Raw genomic sequence first — 24,567 nt, forward strand, 5'->3', positions numbered from 1 at the left:
TTTTATATAAATAAATAAATACTGAAATACAGAAATACTTTGCATGATTTTATTAGGTAATTTTCAATTAATAAATATTTTTTATTTTAATAATTATTGTCTAATTAAATTTACTTTTATTAAAAAAAAACTCATAATAAATAGGTAAATAGGTAATTTGTACTTAAATACTGAAACTCTTTACACATCTAATAATGGTATAGATAAAAACTCTTTTTATATCAATTAATAAATATTTTTTTATATAAATAAATAAATACTGAAACTCTTTGGCAGAGTTTCTATATTTTACTCTTAAATTCTGGATTTATAGAATTTTCAATTTCTGTACCCCTTCCTCATTTCTCCATGCCTCTGTTTATAGGCTTCTTAAATTAATAGAATGATGACATGTAATATTTTCTGATAATTGCATAATCATAACTGGGTCGAGCTGGTTATATTGTGATAATTATCCATAAAAAATTATTATTCTTTTATATTGAACTAAAAATAAGAGTTTTATATAGAATGTGATTGATTTTATTAGGTAATTTTTAGAGTTTTATAGAAACTATTTTTATATCAATTAATAGATTTTTTTTTATATAAATAAATAAATACTGAAACACTTTGCATGATTTTATTAGGTAATTTTCAATTAATAAATATTTTTGATTTTAATAATTCATGTCTAATTAGATTTACTTTTATTAAAAAAAACTCATAATAAATAGATAAATAGGTAATTTGTGTTAGAGTTTTATAGAAACTCTTTTAAAGTCTCTTTTTATATCAATTAATAAATAATTTTTTATATTAACAATACTTGTCTAATTAGATTTCATTTTATTAAAAAACTCATAATAAATAGATAAATAGGTAATTTGTGACAGAGTTTTATAGAAACTCTTTAAATATATCTTTATCTAGTGTGATCGTTTTATTGAAAATAAAATGAGTAATTTGTGATATAGTTTTATAGAAATTATTTTATTTTCTTTAAATATATCCTTGTCTAGTTAGATTTAATTTTACTAAGAAACTCGTAATAAAAGCTAATTTATGTTAGAGTTTTAGAAAAATTATTTTGTTTTATATATCAATTAATAAATATTTTAATATTAATAATTCTGGTCTAATTAGATTTTCTTTTATTAAAAAATTCATAATAATAAATAGATAAATATGTTAATTTATGGACCATTTGGTCAAGCACAATTGATTATAGATTGAATTTTAAGTTTATTAGGTAATTTTGAGTTTTATAGAATTTATATCAGGGATATAATAATTAATGAGAGCTCTTTATTGTGAATTAAACTCTTTTTATATTTTGTTAATTTGAATTTTATTAGGTAATTTTGAGTTTTATAGAATTTATATCAATTAATAAATAAATACTGAAACTCTTTGCACAAAGGCAAAAAAAGCCGACCCAAAAAAATTTAGTACCATACTTGATCTTAGCCAAAAGGCCGAGAAGGTGTAATTATTATTTCTTTAGCTTTATAATTTTATAAGAGACTTTCATGTAATTCTTTTTACTTAAAATCAATGTGAGACTTTGTAATTTGAATTAAATTTTTTTTATATTTTGTTAATTTGAATTAATTTTAATTTTATTTGATAATTTTAAGTGTTATAGAATTTATATCAATTAATAAATAAATACTGAAATACCAAAACACTTTACACATTTAATAATAGCATATATATATATATACTTATCACACTCTGTACAAATGTGTGAGACTTCAAAACCACATCTGCATAGGATAGGATCCAATGGCTGGTTAATAATGGGCATCTGGACTCTCCGCTGGTTGACCAAAATGCCTTTCCCCGGCTAAAAGGTATGGACCTAAAGAGGTACTAGATTTGGTGCATTCAGATGCCCCCTAGTGGAAATTTAAAATTCTAGTATTTAACTACTACTAAAAAGTAGGCTAATTTGGTCAAATCTTGATCTACTCATAGTTGATAACCCAATTTGAATTTTATCTGAAGAAGCCAAGGGGGAAATTGCTCTTGCATGATCTCAAAATTGCTTCATATTTCTCGTATACCATCTTGTAAATGTGCCATAACAAAAACAGGCAGCGACTTTCACAAATCTTTGTATATAGTGAGAAGCGTTCATCACTTCTCAGACTCAGGCACACCTTCTATCATCAATGGCGACGGCAGCAGCTCCTTCTTCCCTTCATTTCCTCCTGCATGGAACATCCACAAATTTGTTATGAAAATAAGTAGAAATTGCATTGAAAGAAACTAGGAAAAAAAAAAAAAAAAATGCATTGTTGTTAGTAGACCAACCTCTACCTTCCATGTTCAGGCCTAGCCGATTTGCAAGAACAGCTTTACGAAGTTTAGAATACCCTTTCATTCCCCGTTGCTTTGCTATGGCTTTTAAATCAACTAATGACAAATTTTTAAAAGCCACAACATCTGGATAAGGCAGTTCAGGACAAGGCAACAGTTTAACAGTAAGAACAGCTTTACGAAGTTTAGAATACCCTTTCATTCCCCGTTGCTTTGCTATGGCTTTTAAATCAACTAATGACAAATTTTTTAAAGCCACAACATCTGGATAAGGCAGTTCGGGACAAGGCAACAGTTTAACAGTATCCTTATCAGAATCCTTAGTGAAGGAGCAGTCGGTGATCCAAAGATCTTTTCCGGTTGCACTGTCTGGTGTGTGCAACTGCTCTGAATTGATTTGAAGGCCCCTCAACTTTTTAGTCTTGTTATGGTCGGCTGAATTTGAACTCTTTTTTCTTTTATAATTCGACAGTGGAACTTCTGTGCCGACATCTGCAGTGACACCGTGTTTTTCTTCAGTGCAGCACATGCCTGACTGGGCCTTCTTATTGGTTCCCATGCTTGCAGACTGATTGGAGCTGATCTGGTCGTCAGCCATTCCAAATCCCAATTGCCTCTTGGATTTTATGGAAGATGCATCTGAATGAACTTCCACAGAAGAGAAACCTGATTCCAGAACGCGCACTGGAATTAATTCAAGTTCTCTCTTCACTCTCTGTCTTTGGGGATTCAGGGACGAGTTTGAATTCGACTTGCCTGTGGCAGCTAGTTCAGCATTTTGAACTTGTCTTGGTTTTGGTCTTCGTTTTGTCTTTGACTGTGTCCTGATTGTATCTCCTCTTATCCGACATAATACCACTCTGAGTGAGTCTTCAAAGGTGTCTTCAGAGAAGTCGTCTTGGCCCTTCACCCTCGATGGAGATTTTATTATCTTCTCTCTCTTCGAAGACAAATTAAAAGAGTTCATCTTGTCAGTCTGAGTAGCACCATGTCCTCCACTTAGTTTTGGTTTAGAGTCCTCAGTTACTGCTTCTGAAGCATCAGATTTGGAAGAAAGAATTGCACCTGCAGGCTGGCAGAAAGTTGCATTTAACCATCTAAACAACACGATCAATTCAGGGTATTATTACTGTTTATATACAATGTGGGGTCCCTTGCTCCTGGTATTGTGATCCTTTACTTGTAGCCTTGTAGGCATACAAGCTCAAGTATTAAAAGAGATCACAAGTGAACTACTTGAACCGAAAGGTCATAAACGACATAAATGCAACATTTTTCCATCTAGAACGGGTAAACTGGACAAACACACAAGCCCACAAAAGCTGTAATATGTCAACCATTAAAAAAAATAATAATAAAATAATAAATAAATAAATAAACTAGAATTGAAGATTAATCCTTCATAATGGTAATTTGAACATTATGGACAGATATAATCAAGCAATCAAAAAACTGCTTAATATGAACAGTATGCACATGTATAGTCAAGACAAGCAAAAAACTGCTTATACCTCAATTGTTTCTGAAATATTGGTTCTCTCTATTCCAGGCTTCAAAGATGATTTTAAGATAGTTCTTTTCTCCACGGAATACATTTCTATGATTTCCTTCTTCACAATAACTTCTAAATCAGTCTTGCTCAACTTGTCCTTCCCCTTGGAACCAGTTGCAAGTCTTGAAGCATCTGAATTGGAATCTTTTAATATAGCATTTCCAAGCTGTTCAATGCAAGAGAAGATTAGGCTACCAATTTACCCAAACATATACATATATATATTAGGTTAGAAGCTAAACTAGGGGAAGGGAGGATGTATATTTAATTTGTAGTAAATTATCTGGATTGCATCACAATGCATCATTTTATTTCCACCATAGGTCCATTCCAAACCTAGAGTTTTGAGCCCTCTATGAAATTCATAAGGATTTGATATTTTATTCAACGAGAGTAAAGAGCTGCATGTACTTAACTGTTTCTGGTAAGTTTGTTCCTTTCCTGGCGGAATTCAATGACAAATTGGAGATTTTACTTCTGCCCATAGTTGTAGACTTGTTATTTTGGCCTCCCTCCTTCCCATTAACTTTAGAGTCCAATTTGCTCGATTCTATTTTCTCACTAAAGTTGTCAACTGCATGTTCCAAAGCATCCGAGCTAGAATCTTTGATGATGGTGTCCTCCTGCTGTTCATTGTAGAAGATAGACATGAATATATATTATTATAAGCTAAAGCAACCATCCCCTGGTGATGAGTTGGGCTTGGACCACGTCCCCTAGAGTTTTGAGCCCCCTAGTAAATTCTTAAGGAATTCAACGGCAGTAGAGAGATGCATGTACTTAACTGTTTCTGGTAAGCTTCTTCCCTTCCTTGCGGACTTCAATGACAAATCCGAGATTTTACTTCTGCCCATAGTTGTAGACTTGTTATTTTGGTCTCCCTCCTTCCTATTAACTTTCGAGTCAAACTTGCTCAATTCTATTTTCTCACTGGAGTGGTCAAATGCATGTTCCAAAGCATCTGAGCTAGAATCTTTGATGATGATGTCCTCCTGCTGTTCATTGTAGAAGAGAGACGTGAATTTATATTATAAGCTAAAGCAACCATCCCCTGGCGATGAGTTGTACTTGGACCATGTCACCTAGAGTTTTGAGCCCTCTAGTAAATTCATAAGGAATTGATATTTATTCAACGAGAGTAAAGAGCCGCATGTACTTAACTGTTTCTGGTAAGTTTGTTCCCTTCCTTGCAGACTTAAATGACGAACTGGAGATTTTACTTCTGCCCATAGTTGTAGACTTGTTATTTTGGTCTCCCTCCTTCCTATTAACTTTCGAGTCAAACTTGCTCAATTCTATTTTCTCACTGGAGTGGTCAAATGCATGTTCCAAAGCATCTGAGCTAGAATCTTTGATGATGATGTCCTCCTGCTGTTCATTGTAGAAGAGAGACGTGAATTTATATTATAAGCTAAAGCAACCATCCCCTGGCGATGAGTTGTACTTGGACCATGTCACCTAGAGTTTTGAGCCCTCTAGTAAATTCATAAGGAATTGATATTTATTCAACGAGAGTAAAGAGCCGCATGTACTTAACTGTTTCTGGTAAGTTTGTTCCCTTCCTTGCAGACTTAAATGACGAACTGGAGATTTTACTTCTGCCCATAGTTGTAGACTTGTTACATTTGCCTCCCTCCTTCCTATTAACTTTCGAGTCAAACTCGCTCAATTCTATTTTATTACTGGAGTTGTCAATTGCATGTTCCAAAGCATCTGAGCTAGAATCTCCAATGATGATGTCCTCCTGCTGTTCATTGTGGAAGAGAGAGACATGAATATATAGTATAAGATAAAGCAACCATCTCCTGGTGATGAGTTGGACTTGGACCAGGTCACCTATCAATTAAAGCTAAATGTTCAAAACCAACATTGCCATAAGAGGAGAGAGGATAGCTACTTTTTACCTTGTCCTTTTCTGCGACATCTGTACATTCCTCTTCATGTTTTAAAAGTAGATCTACAATTGGATCTGCAGCACCTGAGCTCCTTTCTATGGCTTCTTCACCACTAATTTTTAAATCGGGATTTCTTAAATTTTGTTCCTTGCAGGAGTGGTCAATCACCAGTTTCTCAATGTCTGAATGGGAATTTTGTAGAATGGTTTTCGCCGGCTGTTCATTGTAGAATGAAAACAAGAATCCATCATCTCAGTTTATCAAATTAGCTCTATCATAGTATAGTTGTAAGTCATACAATAAAATAAAATAAAAAAGGATGGCTTCTCTATCATAGCATAATTGTAAGTCATAAAATAAAAAATAAGGATGTCTTCATCTATTAAGCAACACATAAGCGGAAATAGGTTAATGGATTGTTTTACAAAAATGGTTTGAAAAATTCATCACTAACTCTTTTTGTTATTGTAAGAAATACATGTGCACTTAGGTCTTATTGAGGAAACAAAAACAACAATAAGAGGGAGCCATTACACAATAGCCCAACCCATTAAATTACTCTTTTGTGGACACGGCAGGAACAGGTTAGGGTTTGGGTCAGCAAAATACATAGATAACTTAGTGAAACCTCTGAATTATGGAGTTTCGTTTTTTCTTTTTTTAGCAGGATTAAGACCTTATACAACAGCTTAACAAGATATAAGCCAAGCTTCAAATACCTTTATATTTATGCTGTTCAGATTCATGAGAGATAGGGAGAGAAAGAGAGAGAGATTGAGAGAAAATGTATGTTCTGTATTGCATCTCTTCAGCCCTCTAAATAAGGCTTATATAAGAAAACGGTTAGAGACCCTAATTACATAATTACACAATAACCCTAACTACTATGGGTAATTACATAATGACCCAACACTATAAAGAATATACATTCTAACACTCCCCCTCAAGCTGGAGAATATATATCAAATAATCCCAGCTTGGAATAGATAGTCTTTAACCGATTATGACCCAGTGCTTTGGTAAACATATCAGCTAGTTGATCTTCAGACTTCACAAATGGAGTAGAGATGCTACCACTTAATATTTTTTCCCGAGTAAAATGACAATCAATGTTTGGTTCTCTCATGAAATACAGGATTCGATGCTATGTGAACTGCTGCTTGGTTATCACAGAACAATGGAGTAGGAGTTTCAACTGTCAACTCAAGTTCTTTTAGAAGATTTTGTATCCATGTCAACTCACTAATGGTATGTGCCATTGCCTTGTACTCAGCTTCAGCACTAGATCGAGCTACCACCGTTTGCTTTTTACTCTTCCATGTAACAAGATTTCCTCCTACAAATGTACAGTAGCCTGTAGTAGATCTCCTATCTGAAGGAGAACCAGCCCAGTCAGCATCTATAAAACCTTCCACCCTGAGATGACCATTTGAATGGTATAGTAACCCAAAACCTAGAGCTCGCTTGAGATATCGGATAATCCGAAGAACAGCAATCCAATGTGGCATTCTAGGAGCTCCCATAAACTGACTTACAACGCTAACTGCATATGAAATATCAGGTCGAGTGATAGTGAGGTAAATTAATTTCCCAACAAGGCGACGAAATCTGCCTGGGTCATTAAATAGATCACCCTCATCAGACACAAGTTTTGTATTTGAATCCATAGGAGCATCAACCGGACGACCACCTAACATACCCGTTTCTTCTAGCAAATCCAACACATATTTTCGTTGAGATAAACTTATACCTTCCTTGGATCTAGCAACTTCAATACCCAAGAAGTATCTAAGTTTACCCAAGTCTTTAGTGTGGACCGATTTTGCAGAAACAACTTCAACTTAGCAATGCCTGCAGAATCATCACCTGTGATCACAATATCATCTACATACACCACAAGAAAGATGAAGCCAGCTTTAGTGCGCAGGTGAAATACCGAATGATCGGTCTGGCATCTGTTAAGACCAAATTCTAATGCCGCCTCAGAGAATTTCCCAAACCAAGCCCGCGGAGATTGTTTCAATCCATACAGGGCCTTTTTAAGGCGACAAACAGTGTGACGAGACTCCCCCTGAGCAACAAACCCAGGCGGTTGCTCCACATAAACTTCTTCAACCAAGTCACCATGTAAGAAGGCATTTTTGACATCCAATTGGAACAACGGCCAGTTACAATTGGCAGCAATGAAAATAAGAATCCGAATAGAAGAAATCTTAGCAACAGGAGAAAAAGTCTCATCATAGTCAACACCATAAGTTTGAGTGTACCCCTTTGCCACTAGACGAGCCTTCAACCGCTCAATAGACCCATCTTAAAGGTATTTAACTATGTAGACCCACTTACAACCAGCCGGTTTGGAGCCCGGAGGTAAGGGAACAAGATCCCATGTTCCATTACGATGAAGGGCATCCATTTCATCTACCATGGCTTGCCGCCAACCCAAATCAGAGAGAGCATCCTGCAATGTCTTTGGAACAAAAGTAGCAGATACTTTGGATAAAAAACAAGATAAAGAGGATGAAATATGACGATAGGAGACAAAGTTAGAAATGGGATGAGCAGTAACACACGACCGAATATCTTTACGAAGGGCAATAGGCAAATCATCAGGTAAAGGTGTCGGATCCGAAGACTCTGAAGGAGATGGAGGGAGCGAAGTAGGCGGTCGAGGTCGTCGAGTATAAACCTGCAAAGGAACAGCAGACCGAGGAGGTGCGGAAACAGGAAACTGAGAGGGAACCGATGGCAAAGGTGGCTCAGAAGTAATATCGAGAGGACTAGTAGAATCAGAAAAATATGGGATAGACTCAGAAAATGTTATATCAGCACTAGTGAAATAGCGTTGGAAATGAGGACTGTAACACCGATAGCCCTTCTGAGTGCGTGAATACCCAAGAAAAACACATTTAGTTGCACGAGGGTCGAGTTTATCAAGACCAGGTCCAAGGTTATGGACAAAACACACACAGCCAAAGACCCACGGAGTCGGATTAAACGATACGGAGTCGGGAAATAGAACAGAGTGAGGAGAGTTACCGTGTAGCACTGATGAGGGCATCCTATTAATAAGATGACATGCCATAAGAACAGCATCACTCCAAAAACGTTTGGGAACATGCATATAAAATAAAAGGGCACGACAGACTTCCAGAAGATGGCGATTTTTACGCTCAGCTACTCCGTTTTGTTGCGGAGTATAAGTACAAGAGGATTGATGAATGATGCCTTTGGCATGAAAATACGTCTCAAAAGGGTCCGAGAAATATTCTTTGGCATTGTCAGAACGTAAAACTTTAATGGAACACCCAAATTGAGTTTTGATTTCTTTGCGAAATATTTGAAAAATAGAAAACAATTCAGAACGATTTTTCATTAAAAACAACCAAGTCATCCGAGAATGATCATCCACAAAAGTCACAAAATAACGAAATCCATTAATAGAAATATGTTTTATTGGTCCCCATACATCTGAATGAATTAATTGGAAAGGACTAGCCACACGATTATTAGCTCTTGGCTTAAAAGATACACGACAATGCTTACTAAGCTGACATGTTTCACAAGACAGAGACTTAACATGACTAAGACCGGGAACTTGACACTGCAGAACTGATAGCGAGGGATGGCCGAGACGACAGTGCCATTGGAAAGAAGACAAAGATGATTGAAGAGCCGTGGGAGATGGTGCAAGATCGAAGTAATACAAGCCACCTACTTCATGTCCCATACCAATCCTCTTCTTCGTCTTGAGATCCTGAAAAAGACAACATGTGGGATAAAATGTTACAGAACAGTTAAGAGATTTAGTAATTTTGTTAATGGACAACAAATTAAAAGGGAATTGAGGAACATATAACACAGAAGAAAGGGACATAGAAGGGGTAAGAAGAACAGTTCCCAAACCCAAGACTTTAGTTGATGATCCATTAGCAAGAGTAACACTTTGAGAGGAAGGAACAGACTGAAAATCAGATAGGAGATGAGAACTACCAGTCATGTGATCGGATGCGCCAGAGTCAAGAATCCAGGGACTCTGACTAGAGGACAAAAGACATGCAGGGGCACTACCCGATTGAGCCAAGGACCCTATGGAAGATGAGGTAGACGTCCGTTATTGAGACAGAAATTGAGCATACTCATCACGGGGAATCGCGACCATAGCAGTCTCAACAGCCACATGTGGAGCAGTGGATGTGGTCGGATCTGGTTTCGGGCCGGATCTGGGTCGAAGTTTGAACCGGGTCGCAGCTGAAACCGGATCGGATCTGGGTAACTGGATTGGATCAAAACAAGTCTCTGCTATCCCGGTTTTAGTAAACCAGGATTGGAATAATGTAGCTGCGCCACCAAACAGGGTTGTTCTCCTTCACAACCCACTAACAGACTCTGGCGAGCACACAGCAACGACACCACACAACCTCCGCAACTTCCGACCAAGAAAAAAGAGGCGAATCGATGAAGCTTCACCTCTGCCAACAACGACGGTGGATGTCGGCGAGCTTGCTGACGATCGACGCGGCAACAACACAAGCGGCCAAGGGGCTTCAGATCTGACGGCGACGAAGGAGGCTGCAGATCTGATGGCGACTAAGGACGATGTTCTCAACCTACCGGCAACACGAACTTCCGACAAAGACACCGACGATATACTCACGATTCCAGTCGCTCTCATACAAGGGCAACACACTTATTTTTTCCCACACCCATGAATTTATACCGCTCTGATACCATGTTCAGATTCATGAGAGATAGGGAGAGAAAGAGAGAGAGATTGAGAGAAAATGTATGTTCTATATTGCATCTCTTCAGCCCTCTAAATAAGGCTTATATAAGAAAAGGGTTAGAGACCCTAATTACATAATTACACAATAACCCTAACTACTATGGGTAATTACATAATGACCCAACACTATAAAGAATATACATTCTAACATATGCCATTAATCCAACCCACCAGTTTACTCTTTTGTGTATACAGCTGGAACATGTTATGATTCGGAACAGTAACCGTGCATGGATAACTTAGTGAAACATCTGAATTATACTTTAGCAGGAATGGGACCTGATACAGCAGTCTAACTAGATACAAACCAAGCTTGAATGCTTAAGTTTAGGGCAGCAAATGAACCGAGCCGAGCTTGAGTCTGTTCGGGCTTGCTTCATTTGTGTGTGGGCTTAGCTCAGGATCGTGACAAGCTCAAAAGGCTGAGCTTGGGCTCAGCTTGCCATGAATTTGAAAAGCTTGGGCTCGTCTTGTTTAATAACAAAATTCATTCGAGCTCATGTTCAATATCGTTTTGACTCGTTCGTGAATTTATATGAGCTGACACAAGCCTATGTTCTTGAACACATGTTCATGAGCTTACACCTATACAAGCCTATGTTTGTGAACGTGTTCATGATCCTATACGAACCTATGTTCATGAATATAGGATCCTACTCGAGTTATGTACAATTAAATAGATCACTTAGTGTTGTTTTGAGTCTTTTGAGAGCAGACCCTGTCACAAAAATCTCTACATTTGGGGTAATCAGCAAAGTTTAGAGAGTATTTTTTTCCTGATTTGGGAGGTTATGTTTATTACGTGTACCATTTCCCATCATTATCTTTATTTCATTCTTCTCTTTTAAGGGAAAAAAGAATATTGTCTATGCATGGCGCATGCTATCAACCCTATAAAACTTTTTTTTTCTTTATTTATTTATTTTTGCATGGTAAAGCAGAATAAATTATAATTAAAATTAACAAATTAACCTGCTCATCTTTCTGTTGGAAGTAATTTCTGAGTAGAGCCTTTACTATTTCATGCACTCGCTCAGCTGGCTCTCTATGCATCGGTAAAGCAACACCAAAGTCATCCATATCTTGCCCATTTTCATTCTTCAAGCTTTGTATTGAAGTGACAAGGCAATCAATCTTTTCTGTCAATGTAGCACAGCAAATTTTAGACCATTCTTCATCAGCCCAGGCTAGTTGGTTTTGAAGGATGACCAGATCTTCTTCAAGTTCATTAATTTCTGAATCTGCTTTAGTTATCAACATCCTCAGCACTTGCACACAAAGTTTCTCATTTAAAGCATTTTCTTCTATCATATCTACAGCATAAAAATGAATAGTTAGAATATATAATTGTGCATTAATAATGACAATGTTCTTAACCAATAAGGATTTTGCAAATTACCATGCCCATAACCAAAGTAAAAGTCGCACTGCCATCCTTGTCCCATATAATAACTGCTTTCTTCTATCATATCTACAGCATAAAACTGAGTAGTTGGAATATGTAATTGTGCATTAATAATAACAATGTTCTTAACCAATAAGGATTTTGCAAATTATATCAAATCAGTAACGATGTTCTTAACAGTAACTTTCTTGCACAACTGAAAAACAATTATTCATATCAACAATAAATTGTGATGAAATTTTTGTACAATGAGGTGTTAAGTTACAACTTTATTTTCCCTGACAAGATTCAAGGAGAGCAACTACTGGCAAAATTCAAAAAACATGAAATTGATAAGATAATAGATTAGAAAACCTTGATCCCACGATGAATCCCAAAGTGTACAATCCATAATCTGAGTTAATTTTGCCCTGAAATCAAATAATGATAACATCATGATGTTCCACCAACTCAATCGTATAAGAAATTAAAGTATATTTGATTGAGAAAGATAAGTGTGTCAGAGGTAAATATCAATGTAAAAGCTCATCAATTTTATATGCCAAAGGCCCAAAGTCCATACTGGTGGGTCTATAAGAATATTACACACAACCATTGGAAGTGGGAAACACCAAAATCTTCTTTTTCAAGAGTTTTGAACCCAGATTTATCAACATTTCGGTCGGATATCCCTGGTCCACATACACTAACATAATCCATTGAACTCAGGAAGAACTTTGTTTTTTTGATAAGTATACTCAGGAAGAACTTATATTCAACGTTATCGTATCAAAGACCTGAATAAGGACAGGTGGTTCTTAATTTATGATAGATGCAGTGGGGTGTCACAACTAGTGAGATCTTACATGTGAATCAAATTTTTTATATATTTATTTTCCTCTGAATTATCAATGACGGAAAAAAAATACAAACAAATCACAAAGCAAAACTTAAAGGCATAAGGCAATGTAAACCACAAAAGCTCAAAAATGATTTATCCTTATAAAGTACTCATTTAGTGATTTCTCCTACAAGCTATAATACCAAAATTGATGTAGGCAGCAGTAGAGAGGATTTTGGCTGATTATTGTAGGTTTTTGGGCCAATATTTAGTGGAGATATTAAGATTTAAGGCATTGTAAAATGAGTTAGAACGGAGTAAGATCTGAAGCCTCAAATACACGGGGAAACAAAATTTGGTGGTTGTTACGAGTGCTGTGAACAATGCCCGCGAACAGTAATTCTGCGGCTGGTTTAGTGTTATTTAGGGGCTAGGGTTGAATAACTGGCTTGGTTTTGGACTTGATAGTTTGCAGGAATTTCATATTTATGTTGCAGCAATTTTCTGGACAGTAACTTTTACAGTAATGGGAATTTGAGAAAAGGGTTATTGAAGCGTAGGGAATGGGTTAAACAGGTAGAAGGAGAGATTTTGGGTTTAAAAAAGTAGAGAAATTTGTTGGTCTGATTTTGATTAAATTGGGAAATTTTGTTTGTAAGGATTAAAGTAATAAGTAAGGAATAGAGGAAGGAGGATGGTATAAGCATCATATTTACACTCCCAAAGACATCACATTTACATTGAAGGCTAGAATTGCATCACACAATTCAATGAGCTACAGAAGCTTCTGGAATTCAATAATCCGATCTAAAAAAGTACAGATAGAGTCAATTAGACTCTTCATATTACTGATATGATTTTCACTTGAAATTTTAAAAGGAAAATTGTAACATTGTAGAGATTTTGGCTTATAAAATCATTTAAACCAACCTAAGACAATATAAAAAGACTCGGAAAACCTGAGACCACCACCACATGCCACTTGTAGGAAATCTTAAAATATAATAAATGCTCTTGACTTCTAAAATATAACAAAACATATATATAATTCTGAAAAGGCAGTAACTAAGCTTAAATTAAACATTTGACTTGACATGAAACAAAACCTAATTAAGAAATATTCCAACTTCCAAGCAGTTTTACCTTTAAATTACACCAATTTCCTAAGTTTTCACTTCTTCAGACTTGTTCGTTCTTGTACTTTCATGCTCCACGTTATTTACGATCCTTGGAACAAGATTTTTGTGAGATTAAATCAGGTGGTGATTGAGAAATTCTAATATAAATACCCATTTAAAATGATTATTATATTTCTAATCCCTGCATATGATCATCTCAGTTTTGCTTTCTTCTTCCCTGATTATCTAAACAATTACCAGAACAATTAAGAACCATATGAGATATATTGTCCAGCATCCACTAATTTGGTATTCAAAATGAGGTGTTCAATATATAGACAATGGCTTCAATACTTAGAATTTATTTTATATAATATATAGGGAGCACAGCCAGGACTGTTCTACTAACAACATAGATTAGGCAGAAATATTTACCAGGTTTTAGGAGAGAATATACCACAATACTTTAAAGTTTTAACAATTAATTTATATAATAAAAAAATTGTTAATGTTATGGTTCACTAAAAGAAGAAGAGGAAATGAAAAGAAAATTTATACATTTAAAGATGACAAGAGGATCTAATGTTAGTTGTAATATTCTAATATTTTGCTCCTTCTCATTTTGAAAACTATTTGGAGCATAACGAGAAGGGTTTTTTTTTCCCCCTAAATAAGAAGGGTTAAACAATTGAAGAATCAGATATTGTCATTTAATTTTGTAAAGCTGTTCAAAAAAAAATTTGTCAAATCACTCACAGAAAATGATAATACTAGTTCCTAATCAATATTTGATGTATAAAATTTTCAGTACCATCTATTCAATCTTTTTAGCTTGTGGATGTCCAAGCTATAACTATTGTATGAACTATGTCGCTCTGTTGCTCTTCACTAATGTAGTCTAAGATTATGGGAAACCCCAAAATTGTCTGAAACAAAATTAACTTTTACAGCAGGAAGAAGAAGTTAGGCATTTTTGGGCGTCAGAGGAAATTGCATGGTACTTTTAATTTTTTTCTTCTAAATGGAGCCACTTAAGAATAAGGGAATCCTCATTACAGCCGATTTAAGATTCCATCAAAAGTTGCTAAATGCCATTTTGTTTAATGATTTTGCTTGCCTGGTTGTATTATCATTTTTCACACTAATTATGTAAAATAAAAAACACAATAAACAAATTCAGTTTCCACGGATAGTCCAAACATATCCTTCCACTACTTTAAAAAAATGGAACTAAGAGATAAAAATAAAATTCAGAAGAAAACTACAAGGGAGAACTCAAATCAATACATTAACAGAGTATTTACAGACGCCTCGCAATGAAACTGAAAGAAATGAGGGGATCATAAACAGTTAAATTTCACACTTTAAACAAACATATCTACCAATAGCAGTGCAGAAATTGTTTCTCGACACAAACACACAATTTATCAACAATCGTGAGTTCCAATTTACATAGTATATGCATGTGCGTTCATATATATATATATATATATATATATATATATATTTTTTTTTTTTTTTTTTTTTTTTTTTTTTTTTTTTCTTGCCAATAATTATATATGTGTGTGTGTGTGTATTTCGAATGGACACAGATATACAAATTATATACACATATATACTGGAATATGCACAAATAAATACATAATGATGCATAGATATACAAAAGTTATATGAATCATTATTGAAGAACTGTAGCTCAGAGCGTCCAACAAAGAAAAAGAAACAAAAAGAATAGATCACAAGAGTGATATTCAGTCCCAATGCAATATAGAATCGATATAAGATTGATAGAAACTAGCATTCTTCAAGACCAAAAAATACTAAAAATCACGGAGAAATATACCTGAAATTACTCTGTGAAAAAACTCGCTGTGGAAAAAAAGTAGAACAGAGACTGAAGTTCTATTGATTTGAAGCAATGGAATCTGACTACCTAGGGTTCGACACACCTCGAAGTTAGAGAGAGAAAGAGAGAGCAGGGAAGGGAGTCAGAGGGGAAAGGCTGATACTTGACACTGAGAACGACGAAGGTTTAATTCGGGAGTGATGACTCAGCTGAGTGAGAGGGGGGCACTATCGCAAATATTGAAGATTTTCGGTGCATTCACCGAAAAGGACAAAAAAAAATGTGGTCCCACCTGCCTGAATCCATGTACACAACAGTCCATATCCGTACTGTGACGGCAGCAAAAATTATTATTATTGAACCAATCACTAAATAATACGTAAGTAAATATGTTATTATTATTTTTTAAAAATTTATATGTAAGTGATTGGTTCAATCCGATTATCTCGCAACCGTATAATAATTTCTCAGGATGGCATGGGGAAGCGGGAACACGGGACTGGAACTTAGGTGAGTCCCACAATTCAGTGGGTCCAGAACATCTTATCAGGTAGACCGTAGCCCTGACTACAATATAGAGTAGCATTATTAATGGCAATGTCAGTTTCCAAAAACTAGAAAATCATTTATTGAGTAGGATAATTAGTAGGACAAGGGCAGGGACCTCTCAAATTTTTATTACATATTTTGTAGGGTCTTAAAATAGTGAAAATTAAAAATACTAAAAATATTTACTTATAGAAATTTTAAAAAAAATTATGAAACACCCTGCTTAATAGTAATGGCTATGAATGGTAGAAATTAAAGTTACTAAAAAGATTTACTTATTGTTTTGGTAACTGAACTTAATTCAGGTTCTTACAATTGAGAGTTTATACGCATTTAATAACATAATTTAAATATCATTAAATAGTAAGTGTTATTTAAAATAAGATAAAATACTGAATATTGAAAGTTGCCACTTAAAAACTTTAATACTTAAAATTTAGTTCTTAAAATTTTTAATTTTATCAAGAAGTACAGAAAAATTAACAACCCCAAAATTTTTAAAGACCTAGTTAATAATGATCTAAGAATAGTTTAAATTAAAATATATAAAAATATTTGTTTACCAAAAATATATTAACAAGTAACTCAACAAAGTTAACAAATAGTTTCAATTTGAAAATTTTCAAGCTTTAATTTCGGAAATTCACACTTATAATACATAGAGATAATATAACACACATGTTTCTTCTCCTTGTTTCACTTCTTCTTCTTTTTTACTTTGGATTTTTATGCGACATATTTATGTAGGCATGGATAATGAAATACATTAAATATTTAAAGCAACTAAGTGTGTTTAATGGTATGATATAAATATCACTTAAAAATAAACTTCATTTCAATAGGAATTAAAATTTTAAGTACTTAAAACGTATTCTCTCTTGCTTTTAGAGAGAGAGAGAGAGAGAAAAAAAAAAATGAGATAATCACTTGACATTAAATACTTAAATGTGAAAACAAACATTAAAAAAATTTCAATTTGTACTTTGATTACTCAATTCAGTACTTAATTTTGAATGTATTGGAGACTTATTCAATTAAATGTGTTCATAACGCAATTTGAATATTGTTAAAAATGGTAAGCGTCACTTAAAATGTGGTAAAATTTTAAACTTATCACTGAACATTAAAAATTCATAAAGGAATATAAAAAATATATATTTATTTATTAATTACCACTTAAAAACTTCAATACTTAAAATTTAGTTATTAAAAATTTCAGTTTTTAATTTACAGTTTTATCAAACAACATCTTAGTATTTTAAAACTTCAACAAAAATTATCAATACTAATACATGCATTAATTGCAAATATACGGAAAATAAATCCCTGCTTCATTTGGAATTTGGTAAAGTGGCCACATTGAAAAGTGAAAGGAGTATAAATGGGTGAATATTTAGCACTATTCTGTAAATTTTATTTATTTATATCATAAATTAAATCAATGACCTTGCACATTAGTCCGAAATTTTATCATTATTTAAGGGAGGATATTTGTGTACGTATTGTATGAATGATAGTGTGCATACACATTCCTAGTTTGAAATAAAAATAAATTTAGGCCTTTTCTACGATTTGATATAAAATTTTGGGAATATCAATTTTTGTCGTTGTGATTAACTGATACAATTAGTGTAAAGCTAATGCATCAAAAGCCAATTTAAGTTAGACTTGCTGGATAACGTTTTTGTCAAAAATAAAAAATAAAAATAAATAAATACAATTGTGAATATTTGACTAAAATGAAGAGTCACCGAAAGAACAAAATAATTAGAAAAGGAAAATAACAAACAAGAATAGAAGAAGAAGTTATTGGATTTGTTACTTCTTCTTTTTCTTTTCTTTTTTTATGATCCAGAACGCCCCTAAGCAGGGTTCTTTGAAGGCACCAAATTGGGGATACAGCAGCTGACTCCACAGTTATAGCACCAGATTAGTCGAGAGTGATATAAGGGGTGGCAAGAATCGATCACAGGCCATGTTTGTGGCCGCTCAAAGACTTCCCAACCGCTCCAAGCCCCTGGGGGCTTGGATTTGTTACTTTGATCCCATTAGAGGGAATTTTTTTTAATACTTATGGATTAACTGCTTTGTAATACCCCCATTTAATAAAAAGAGTTCACAACGAATTTTGGTTCCTCCTCCCCCTGTCCTAAAGCTAAGCTCAAGTGATATTGTCTTCTTTTTTTTTAATAAATTTTTTGAGTTAATTTCACTGACACCCCCTCAGATTTGGTCAAATATCACATTAAAATAATTTTTGAAATTACTATCACTTAGGTCCAATTTTGTTTTTCGGTCACTAATGCCGTTAAAAACTTGTGAAAAGTCATTTTTACCCTCATTTTTTAAATTTAATTTAATTCAAAATATCAACAAAATTAAAAGACATAATTGCCCCCATTTGTTTTTCTCTCTAAAATTCACTCTCCCCCTCTGTAGCCCATAGATTTGATAAAAATAAAATAATAATAATAATAATAATAATAATAATAATATATCAAGTGTAGATTGATAAAGCTTACCTTTTTTAAAAAATAAAATAAAATAAATAAATAAATAAAAAGTGTAGATTGATAACAAAGTTGCTAGTTAAGAGGTGGAAGTGGTGCTTTGCCGGAGAAAAGAGGTTCGCCGGTGAGTGGTGATTGAGGTGTGGTGGTGGTGATGGATTTTAACTTTGAACAATTGATTTACAGACTCTCTCTAAATATATAGATATATATATCTCCTCTCCAAATATATACACATCTATGGGTGAGGATACGATAAACGATCTAGGCCGACTATAGCTTGCGGACATGGGATCGGGGCAAATAATTGAAGTATTGCCCATAAGAGAGCACCACAGAATGGGCCGAACCCTGAAAATCCGCCGAAGATGACCAAGCCCATTGGAAAGAAGGCCCAAAACAGATAGTCCAACAGCACTTGTAATTTTCTATAAAAGGGTAGTGAAGAGAGTGAAAAGGGAGAGGATTGTGAAATGTACTGAAACTCTGTCAAAATAGAGGGAGAGATTTTCTTGCATTTATAATTGGCGCCGTCTGTGGGAAGCGGAGAAGGTTGATTCTTGGTTGATCAACGTCATGTTGATTCAGATTGATTGATGACGACGAAGCTTGATCTCTGGAAGTTTAGTACAGATCTAAGAGATTGCGGTTTGCTCTTGAGAGATTCTGGATTCTTGATTGATTCTGAGAAATTGGCGTTAGGTTTATGCAGCTGTGATTCACTCTATTGTGGCTCGATCTGGCAAGCTTAGACGCCGGAAAAGCTCTGATCTATCGAAAGGAGAACAAAACTTGTAAAATTTGAGTTCAGATCTGACGTGATTCGCGTCAGCGAGACTCAGATCTAATTCAGAATTTACGATTCATGCCTTTGCTCCGTTCTGGAATAATGACCGGGGGTGATAACTCCAATACGGTAGAGAACGTCCAACAGATGAAACTTGATGAGTTGATGAGCATGATCGAAACTCTCAGGAGAGAGAATGCAGATCTAAGGACTGAAATGCAGCGTCAAGAAGTTCCGGTGATTTCGCGACCGCTCCCGGCAGGAGAAGAAGTTGCACGTACCAATGCGGCACATCACGGTGAGGAGGTAGGGAACAATCAGACAGATCTTCACCGCGAGGAGGTCCGGCCAAATGATTTGCTCGTCGTGTTGATGATCGTGAAGGATCAACTCACGTGGATCAACGGCGTGAACAGATCAGGTGAAACGAAGCCATGACTTTCGATCCACATCAAGAAACTCTCAGCCGAGAAGAAGCAATGGAGTTTGATCGTCACAAAGCTATACCGCCGTGGCACAAAGAGTTTATTGAGGACAGATCATTCGATCCGACTTATCGACCTTCCATGGCGACGTTCGACTATCGCAGCTCAGAGATGAGATCTGTAAATCAGAGAGCAATCGCGGGGTTCCAGAGAGAAAATAAAACCCTCCAATCAGCAGCTCGAACGTTTGACTCACCATTCACCGATGAAATTCTAAATGCTCCGAGTCCGAGGAAATTTTTCATGCCCATTTTCATCTTGTTCGACGGAACGACCGATCCGATTGATCATGTGTATCACATCCAGTTGAAAATGGCTCTGAACATTGAGAATGATTCCTTGATGTGCAAGTGCTTCCCTACAAGTCTAGCTGGACCAGCGCTCAATTGGTTCAAGAACCTGCCGAGGGGCTCAGTGGATAGTTTCTGAAGCTTGTGTGATCGGTTCATAAGCCAATATTATGGAAATAAGCGTCCAGCAAAGGACATTTCGAGCCTATTCACAATGAAGCAGCATGAGGATGAGCGTCTCCAAGCTTTCCTAACCAGGTTTAACCATACTAAGAGTATGGTGATTGAATGTCATCCTTCTATGGCAGTTCAAGCGTTTATACTGGCCATGACTCGTGGCACTCCATTCCACACAAGCTTGGTAGTGAACACGCCTAAGACTATGGATGAACTTAATGAAAGAGCTGATGGATTTGTGCGCTTGGAAGAAGAAGAGGCAGCTAATGCTCAGAAGACATCCGTCATATCAACAGAGGAAAAAACCAAAGCAAAGATCAGACAAAAGCAGGTTCAGCCACAGCGTCAGACCTCGTGGAAATCTGAGAAAATGCCCAGGGAGGAAGAGCTGGTTACTCCATTGAAAGTCTCCTTAGCAAGGCTGTACCAAGAAAATAAAGATAAGTTCCGATCTCCTTTACCAATCAGACAACCCCTCGAACAGAGGGATCAGTCTAAGCATTGTGCATTTCATTCTGACTTTGGCCATCAGACTAATGAATGCAGGAACTTAAGGAGACAGGTAGAGATGCTGATAGCCAGAGGGGTGTTCGCAAGTTATATTCAAGGCCCGGCGGTGGAACAGAACCGACCGATGGAGCACGTGAAGAGGAATCAGAAGTCGAACTCTCACAATACGCAACTAGTTCGAATAATCAATGCAATTCATGGTCGGCCTGACCCTACTGAGGAGTCAAATGAACTTCTTCGAACACGCTTTCGCCAGGTGCGGATGAAGAGGAGGATAGGCAGTGTAAATACTCTGCACCAACAGAGCGCATCAACGCAGATAAAGTTTGACAAAACAGATCTATTGCATGTTCAGATCCCTCATGAGGACCCGTTGGTCGTCAGTTTGACAGTGGCCGAATGTTTGGTACGCAGAGTTCTGATTGATACTGGAAGTAATATGAACGTCATGCCGAGGGACACATTTGACCGGTTCAAGATCAAGCCGGAACGGCTCAAGCCCACTAGGAATCCTTTGCTAGGATTTGATGGAAAACGAGTGGAACCCATCGATACGGTGGAGGTAGCAGTACATGCTGCAGAGAGGGTTCTGATGGAGACCTTTGTAGTTGTCGAGATTCATTCCTCTTACAACCTTCTGATAGGCAGGGGATGGATACATAGAGTTCAAGGCTTTCCTTCCACTCAACATCAAGTAATGAGATGCCTAGGCTAGACGGAACCAAGGTGATTGACATTCATGGCGACCAGGTTGCAGCTAAGGAATGTTATTCAGTAACGCTGAAGTATGCTGGAAAAGGGAAAGCACCCATCCGTTCGGTAAGCCCGAGATAGCAATTACAGGAGCCTCCCCCCAAGCATAATGGGGAGGAGGAGCCGGTGGACTTAACCGAAGAACCCCTAGTTGATGTACAGATCGATCGGTTCCGACCAGAACGAACAACAAGAGTGGGGGAATGACTTGCTGTGGAGGAGAAACAGGAGTTAGTTGATTTCTTGTCTCAGAACGCCGATGTATTTGCATGGAGCCACCTAGTTATGCCTGGAATTGATCATTCCGTATCCTGTCACTCCTTGAACGTTAATCCCAATGCAAGACCTGTAAAGCAGAAGCAGCGAAGGTTTGTTCCAGAGCGTAACCGGATCATAGCTGAGGAGGTTGACAGGCTGCTTGATGCGGGATTTATAAGATAAGTGTATTATCCTGATTGGTTGTCAAACGTTGTTGTTGTGCAAAAGAAGAATGGGAAATGGCGAGTGTGCATTGATTTTACCAATTTAAACAAAGCCTGTCCGAAAGATAGCTTTCTACTGCCAAAAATTGATTAAATGGTGGATGCTACTACTGGGTATGAGCGTTTAACCTTTTTGGATGCTTATTCAGGATATAATCAGATCCCCATGAATTCTGCTGATGAAGAGAAAACTTCTTTCGTTACCGAGCGCGGGACCTATTGCTACAAAGTTATGCCATTCGGACTGAAGAACGCCGGAGCAACTTACCAAAGACTTATTAGCAAAATTTTCAAGGGTCAAATAGGGACGACCGTGGAAGCTTACATTGATGACATGGTAGTGAAAAGTAAGAAGAAAGTTGACCATCTGAAACATCTACAAGACGTATTTGATATGTTGAGGCACTATGGAATGAAGCTCAATCCAACCAAGTGCTCGTTGGGCGTGAGTTCTGGTCAATTCCTAGGACACGTGGTTAATTATAGAGGCATAGAAGCTAACCCCGCCCAAGCAGAAGCTCTGACTAAGAATGCCGAGCCGACGACAGTCAAAGAAGTGCAAACACTTACGAGACGGATCGCTGCATTGAGCCGGTTCATTTCCAAATTGTCAGATCGCTGCAAACCATTTTTTGACACAATACGAAGCCATGACAAACAAGTTTGGGGGGATGAACAGCGCCTAGCATTAACTGGTCTGAAGGAATATATGCAGAACCTTCCGGTCCTGTCAGCTCCAGAACCAGGAGAAAAACTATTTTTATACATCGGGGTGTCTAGCATCGCGACAAGTGGCGCTCTGATCTGTTGTGCAGAGGGGAAGCAATATCCAGTGTTCTATGTCAGCAAAACGATGAGTGAAGCCGAATGACGTTATTCAAAGGCCGAGCGGGTGATACTCTCTGTAATACCCCGTATTGTTAAAGGATTTATTTAAATTACTTCTGTATTAGGTTAATTATTTAATGTGTAGATTTATTCACCTTTTCATTGTGTATGCTAAATTATTAAATTAATATTAATGGTATATATTAAATTATTAAATTAATTTATTTATTTGTGCATGTAATATTGATTTTTATGTTCTATATATTATATCATGTTAGTTTAAAAATTTTATTGGTTATGTTTTATATTAATTAATATTAGTTAATTAAAGTATTACATTTGTTTAACAATAATAATAATAATAATAATATGTCATGATGAAAATTAGATATTATGGTGGAATTTTATGCCAATTATTTGACTTAGATTTAATTGCCTTGAATTAAATTAGGTGGGAAGTTTTGATAGTTAATGTAAATTTAGATATTTGTAATATTTATATTATATAAGTTAGTATATATTAATTAACTACTTTGAAGCAAGTCACGTAAGTAGAAGAGAAAGAAAAAAATAACAGTGAACCATTTTAGAAGAGTAAAAGGAAAAGAGAGAAAAAGAAGCTTGGACCGGTGTAAGTGATTTTACCCGACTACATGCAACCGGCGGATTTGTTTCAAATCCATAAGGCAAGTTATTATCTACTTTTCCCCTTTGAATCCATAAATTAATTATTTAATTTATTTAGGTTATTTTGGAGTATAGAAACCATGCTGGGAATTTTAATAAATTAATTTTAGTTTATTAAAGTAATGAAATTTTAATTATTAAAGGTGTAGATATTTATCTATTAGCCTATGTAATTAAAATATAGCTAAAAATAATTATTTAAGGCTTTAGGGATTTTTCTGTAATTTTCGGCGAATTTTCCGGCGAGATTCCGGTCACCGGCAGCGAGGAAGATGACCGGAGTAATCCGATGTGATGCGGCGTACATTACTTTCCATGCGCCTGCATCAGCAGCCATTAGATTGAACATTAATCATTAGATCAATTCTGTGTAGCGCAGTACACAATACTATGGTGCGCGTAAATCAGGAACCATTAGATTAAAAGATGATCCTAAGATCAATCCGGTACAGCGCGCCCATAGTAAGTCAGTGCATCTGACGAATCAGCAAGCGCCACGTCAGCAGGACGCATCGACGAGCGCATGACGGGCGTGGGGGCGCGTGTAAGCGCGTGTGAGGAAGGTGGCGACGCGTGTAGGAAGCTCTGGGAGGCGCGTGTGGGGTCTCTGCAGCAGCTGAAAAAGTCCAAAATACCCCTAGGGACTGATTTGTAATTTTCAGAACCTTTAACTTGCATTTTTGGGCCTCGGGTTGATATTTTCGGGATTAACGGGACTTTAAATTATTATTTTTACCCGTTAATTATTATTAAGTCCGATTAATATTTCTAAACATTAATTGTATC

At 36.1% G+C, this 24,567-nt stretch overlaps 1 protein-coding gene across 6 annotated transcripts; it reads right to left on the minus strand.

Moving 5' to 3' along the window:
- Nucleotides 1-1,678: 1,678 nt before the first annotated feature.
- Nucleotides 1,679-15,907, minus strand: LOC132291428 (uncharacterized). Of its 6 annotated transcripts, none has more exons than XM_059790280.1 (12): nt 15,721-15,907; nt 12,294-12,349; nt 11,934-12,005; nt 11,507-11,847; nt 5,761-5,967; nt 5,394-5,600; nt 5,018-5,227; nt 4,642-4,851; nt 4,273-4,482; nt 3,816-4,022; nt 2,299-3,376; nt 1,679-2,195 (listed from the first exon to the last, which is right to left on the minus strand). In XM_059790280.1, the coding sequence occupies exons 2-12, from the start codon at nt 12,328-12,330 to the stop codon at nt 2,122-2,124; spliced, it is 2,853 nt and encodes a 950-aa protein (XP_059646263.1). In that variant the 5' UTR covers nt 12,331-12,349; nt 15,721-15,907; the 3' UTR covers nt 1,679-2,121. The 6 variants fall into 6 exon arrangements, with proteins under 6 accessions (XP_059646263.1, XP_059646262.1, XP_059646261.1 ...); XM_059790279.1 differs by having other exon boundaries at nt 5,018-5,224; nt 5,394-5,603; XM_059790278.1 differs by having other exon boundaries at nt 4,642-4,848; nt 5,394-5,603.
- Nucleotides 15,908-24,567: the final 8,660 nt, after the last annotated feature.

The sequence above is a fragment of the Cornus florida genome, unplaced genomic scaffold, assembly GCF_030987335.1.
Source record: "Cornus florida cultivar Cherokee Brave unplaced genomic scaffold, ASM3098733v1 CherokeeBrave_3.0.0_Hap2_Chr02, whole genome shotgun sequence".
Lineage (NCBI taxonomy): Eukaryota > Viridiplantae > Streptophyta > Magnoliopsida > Cornales > Cornaceae > Cornus > Cornus florida.

Bases quoted from the DNA above. Each gene is read 5' to 3' on its own strand.
- LOC132291428 (XM_059790277.1), bottom strand. From the start codon at position 12,330: ATGGATTGTACACTTTGGGATTCATCGTGGGATCAAG. The intron at 11,848-11,933 runs GTAATTTGCAAA...TTTATGCTGTAG, and splicing joins TTACTTTGGTTATGGGCATG to ATATGATAGAAGAAAATGCT. The intron at 5,604-5,760 runs GTAAAAAGTAGC...CACAATGAACAG, and splicing joins ATGTCGCAGAAAAGGACAAG to CAGGAGGACATCATCATTGG.